This window comes from Glossina fuscipes, unplaced genomic scaffold (assembly GCF_014805625.2).
Source record: "Glossina fuscipes isolate IAEA_lab_2018 unplaced genomic scaffold, Yale_Gfus_2 150, whole genome shotgun sequence".
In the NCBI taxonomy this organism is placed as follows: domain Eukaryota; kingdom Metazoa; phylum Arthropoda; class Insecta; order Diptera; family Glossinidae; genus Glossina; species Glossina fuscipes.
This window is the reverse complement of record NW_023998493.1, coordinates 2,570,805-2,576,440: the sequence shown is the minus strand read 5'-3', so window position 1 is coordinate 2,576,440 and position 5,636 is coordinate 2,570,805. Positions and strand designations below refer to the sequence as shown.

The 5,636-nt window shown below is 32.9% G+C and overlaps 1 protein-coding gene across 1 annotated transcript; it reads left to right on the top strand.

Annotated features, from left to right (window-relative positions):
- Nucleotides 1-1,768: 1,768 nt before the first annotated feature.
- LOC119641455 (protein roadkill-like) lies at nt 1,769-3,590 on the top strand. The gene is made up of 5 exons (XM_038040145.1): nt 1,769-1,868; nt 1,940-2,092; nt 2,171-2,460; nt 3,196-3,374; nt 3,444-3,590. The coding sequence occupies exons 2-5, from the start codon at nt 1,953-1,955 to the stop codon at nt 3,588-3,590; spliced, it is 756 nt and encodes a 251-aa protein (XP_037896073.1). The 5' UTR covers nt 1,769-1,868; nt 1,940-1,952.
- The last annotated feature ends 2,046 nt before the right edge of the window (nt 3,591-5,636 follow it).

Genomic DNA, 5,636 nt, shown 5'->3' with positions numbered 1-5,636 from the left:
TGGCGCCCAGGGTGAGATCCATCTCAATAGAGTTAGATGGGTTAGATGGGTTAGTGGAACTGGTTGAATCCAATCTGGATTATAAGAATATTTGATTATAAGAATATATGACTATTTTCGTATAAACGATTTTTTTATTGATTTATATGCAAATGTGTTCTCTTTTATTTTGAGTGTATACCAACGACTTCGCGAACTAGGTAAACACAGCTTGGAATTGTTGATCTTTTGGCATATTGGCAATGCCGAACCACTGTTTTTCTCAACTTGTCTACTTCTCTTTTTATTGTGTGTAGATGAGTCGAAAATTCATTATAGGATGTCCGACCTGGTACAGTATTTGACATTGGCGGGTCTAATTCTAAACAACATTGGAATCATGGTTGTGAAGGTGTGATTTAGGCTCAAACCATTTACTATTTGCTATGAATCATCGTTAAATTAGATAACACCCATTCGAGAAGAGAAAAATAATTTTGGTCGAACGTTATTTTCTAATTTACAGATAAACAATCCGAAGACCTCCGAAGCTCTTCTTTCCTTTCAGTAACTTTAAATTTGCGTTTAAATTTCTCTCCTTATTGCGCAATGAATGCAGTTAATTTTTATATTGTTTTGGGATTTGATACATAAAATATTTTTTTTTAATGTTCTTTTGGTTTACTTTTCTCATAATATTGTTAACATATATATATATTTTTTTTTTCACTTATATTCCTCGTCTTTATATTATAAATACCTAGACATTATGTATATCATATATGATGTAACATATCATATTGTCAATCGATTGAATTTATGGCTTTTATTACTTTATATTATACCTTATTTGTCTTTTTTTATTACGATACGCAAATTTTCTTTTACTTTGGTATTATCTGACTTACAAGTAAGTGACAAATTTCACAATTCATTCATTCATTCATTCATTATTGACTTATTCTTAATAGCACGATATAAAAGATTCAGTCACGATCAAATTAATTGTTTCACATGTAAAATAATTTTTCATTAAAAGCAAAAATATTCAAAAAACTTGAGAGTCTTCAACTCACGCATACGATCGAACTATCCACATGCTTATTTTTCTTGACATTATGTACCGTTATCTTTCAATATGATATTGGTGAATTTCAAAATTGCGGCTTTTTTCGAAGACTTTTGGCAATCAAAACGTGCACGTGGTTGTTGTTATAGGGGAATGCGTGACTGTGCGTTTTTTCTTTTGTTTGATAAAAACTAAAGCTGGCAGTTCCCGATAAGTTTTCTTTCCTTATTAGAAACTTGCGTGATCACTAGCTTTTAAAAGGATATCACAGCGTTAGACTTTCTTCTTTCTTACTTTTATTGGATTAAATTTTTAATTAGAAGAAATTGAATAAACTAAAAAAAGAAAACTAAGCCATAATAATAGTAAAGAAAAAAATAAAGAAAATTGAAGTCATAATGAAAGAAAGAAGTCTATAAGTTATAGGAAAGTCATAGGCCCCTTTTTAAACAAAAAAAAAAAAAAAATAAAAAACAACAAATTACTTTATTCCTTTAATTGCCCTGCTTCAAGGTCAAATATTATCTGCGAGCAAAAATTTCAAGTAGTTATTAAATTACATTCCAATGGCATCGTCACGAAGTATTAAGTCGGTCGAAACTAGCGGCCATACAAAGGTGGATAAAGAGAGTGCTTAAGCCATTATGAAAAAGCTTGAGTGCCATTTAAATTTTCATTAATAATATTTAGATTGCTTTCCATTCCAGGTGAAAGTGCACAAAAGCCTTTATCCGTGGACTATAGACAACTTTAGCATTTGTCATAGGAGAGGAGTAAATTCGCCAGTCTTTTCAACTGGGCCTAACGATGAATCAGAATGGTAAGGCGACATATTAATGCTTTTTAGATTTATTTCTAAAATATTTATTGTACTAATTCTCACATTTTTAGGCAGCTTTCGCTGATGCCTTGCGAACCCCGTCGTACATTCTATATGAAGGTATATTTATATATGAAATCCAGCAAAAAGAACGTAGTTAACGCCAAAGTTAAGTTTAATCTATTGAATTCAATAGGAGAAATAGTCTTCGTAACCGAAGAAAGGTATACACGCCCTTTTTCTTTAATAACAGAATAAAAGTAACGTTATTGCTTTTTATATTTTCATATTCCATTTTGCAGTTCTCACGTTTTCACTGTAGAAACACCTTTTACCTATATGGATGTATATGAAGACTCTTTGCTAAACGATAACCATCGGTTACTTATTAGAGATAAACTAGTAATTTCTTGTATGATTGACGAGGAATATATAGTTAATATCACTGAGCATTTGATAGTAGGAAAATATGAAGAAGACGAAGACAAGTTGAGGTTAGATTTTGGAAATTTACTCCAAACTGGAAAATTTAGCGATGTTACATTGGCCGTGGATGGCCATGAAATTCGGGCTCATAAAAATGTACTAACCGGTAAGTGGAAAAATTGAAATTGAATTAAAAAATTCTTTCGCTGAAAACTACTTAAAGACGAACGCGAAAAGTTTTTCATATGCACACATATCTTGTAGAGTAGATGATCTCGAAATGCTTTTCGTATGTACCCATAGGCTTTAATGTAAAGTAATGCAATGTAAGTAATAAAGTTTTTTGGAAATTATTTTGTCAAATATCCCCTCGTCTAATTGATCATGCCTGCTAAATGTGCCGAAATGGGATCGTAAAGCTTTTAGTTAGAATAGCATGTTTGATTCATATCATCATCCTAAGTAATTCTCTTCGCCAGAAAAGTCCAAGTTGCAAATATTTCTAAAGACTTTCTGAGGAACTATACTGGACTTGCTTTCCCTTTTTTAACACCCACAACTATGTATGGAAGATTCAAGATTAACAAATTTTCTTAATCAGCTTAAAATTCTGATTCGATTCGAGCCTTCACCAAAATTTTTGTGGCACAAAATTAAAGGTGATGTGCAAATTAAGTTTCAAAACGAAGGTAATCCAATTACAATCATTGTATCAATCTCAGGAAGTACATCCTGCAAACCTATAGGCGATATTCATTTAAATCTAACGAAGATATTTCTTAGGGCATTTGAAATTCTGTATAAAAGTCGAATGAAAACAATTTTGGAGATGTATTTTCTTCATTTCCACTAAAATTCTTGTCTGATTCATAGCTTACACGTTTTTTTTATCTTTTAAAAGCTCGCAGCAGCGTGTTTGCAGCGATGTTTGAGCACGAAATTGAAGAGCGCCAACTTAATCGTGTTGTGATAGCCGATATCAGCCATAGTGTATTAAAGGAGATGCTAACGTACATATACACGGGCAAAGTATCTTATTTAAATGACATTGCTCTCGATTTAATAACGGCAGCCGACAAGGTAATGTCATTAAATGAAGTTTTCTTTCCTGATTCGTATCTAAATATTAAAACTTCTCCTCTTCCGCAGTATGCTTTAGGAAGTCTTAAAACAATATGTGAAAATTCACTGCGCGTTGACCCTTCGATAGAAAATGCTGCCGAAATTCTAATACTGGCTGATTTACATAAAGCGGATCAGCTGAAGGCAAAAATTATAACGTTCATCAAAGCGTAAGTACTTTTACGTTTTACAAGTCCTTCATGATAAAGGATCTTATCGATATGATGAAGCACCAAACGCACCTCTTTAGGTTGCACAGTATTTTGCTTTGAAGTTTTACGTCTGCTCTTTTGTCATGCATTCCTTTTTTATCAGTGGAGACGATTTTTTCTGATTTTTGTGTGATAACTAAAAGTAGTCATCTGCTTTCCAAGTTTGTTTACTTCCGAAATTTTCATTAGACAAAAGAATATTCTTTCTTCTGCTGAAGACTTAACACTTTAAAGAAGCGTTCACTTCTAAACCATCCTATTTTTCTCTTTATGGTCTTAGCGTTCGGCCCAAATAACTCATTTTTATTTCGTGTTGTCGGATTGTTCTTCTTAAGGGGGCCTTTAACTTTGTCTTCAATTACCCGACACTTCCTGCGGCTGATCGTCGTACGCCATGCTTTCCGTAGCGTGATAACATCAGGTCATTCGGCAAGCCTTCCATAATATTCTTTTTATTCTTGGAATCACCTACCCACCGGCCCATTTCGATGCGTAAATTCCGATACAAAGTTAAAAAAATTCGAACATGAAAAATTGTCTATTATTACTATTATGACATCTACCACTGAAGGAGTGGGTTGTGCTGATTATGTTCTTTTCTAAAACCCTATAAAGTATAGATATTCTTGATCAGCGTGCGATTCTGAATTGATTAAGCCATGTCTATCCGTCTGCGTGTCTTTGGGGTATGTTGTTGGCACTCTTCTGGTTGCAAAACTGGAGATATTGACTGAAAATAGGCCAACTTGGTGAGAGCAGAAGCCCGCAGTGAAGCGTAAACTGAATGTAACTCCATTTTTTTTTAATAAAAATTTGTGGATTTTTACTCGCTACTCAAAAATTATAAAATATAGAAATGTGATAATTTCCATAGTTACTGTAGGGAACACTCTACTCTTTACGTGCAAAAGTGAGAAAAGTCGGTCGTAGTTACAAGTGATTAAATTTTATATATCTCACTTTTTTTAAGGTTTTATGCTTATTAAACATAACGCGAGGAAAACAAAATGAAGAAACGTGCGTACAGTACTTCATGCTAGTAATTTTCAAACCTTCTTAAAAGTGTACCCTTTGTACGCTTTATTATTATTATTTTTTTTTTGTTTTTCTTTGCCTTTGTGGTTTGATATAATTCTATGCGGATTGGATCTAGAATCCATTATGCGAATCTGCATTTGAAAACATATAAAATATTTATTGTAGGTTTGAGATAAGAGTCGAATAGAATTCAAATAGATGCTGAGGAAGATCCCAGTATGTGTTATATTGTATTGAGAAGAAGGTAATTTTTGTTGAAGAGGTTGAAATCGGTTTTTTTCAATGAGTGTTGACCGTGGAAATCCGTGTTTTGTGAATTTTACGTTATTTGCACGATTGTATAGAATAAACATGGCAACAAGTTCAAGTGTTGGCGTTAATCTCTCAGAATTGGTCCTTAGCAGTATGACAAAATTAATTTTATACACAAAAAATTTCCAAGTTCTTGATACATTAGCTGCTATTGTGCATCTACAAACTTTGATAATTGTTGTTAATTAAAACTAGTTCAAATACATAACTCGTGAAAATTTGATTACTTAACAACTAAAAATCAAATTAAAAATTTAAAAATTAAATAAAAATAAATAAAAAAAGATTGTCTGTGCGTAGAACAATAATAGATAATAAGCCAACAGTTTGCACTGGTGAAGCCAAGGTCACTTATGGGTTGCATTGCTAAATTGCTGCGATCAATTGAGACGGATCTATGACGACTACAACATAGCTAAGTTTCTTGTTTTTTTCTCATACGCACCTTTTTTTGTACACCACATAAAGTACGATTTAAAACTGGGAAAAATTATAATGGTCTGTTAAGAGTTAAAGTGCTATGGCTTCGCATGATACAGAATGTCGCAAAGACATAACGGACAAACTAGTGTACATACTGATTAATGAACGTACTACAAATGAAGGGCAGACAGCCGACGAGGGTGTAAGCCAGACAAATAATGCAAACTAACGGACG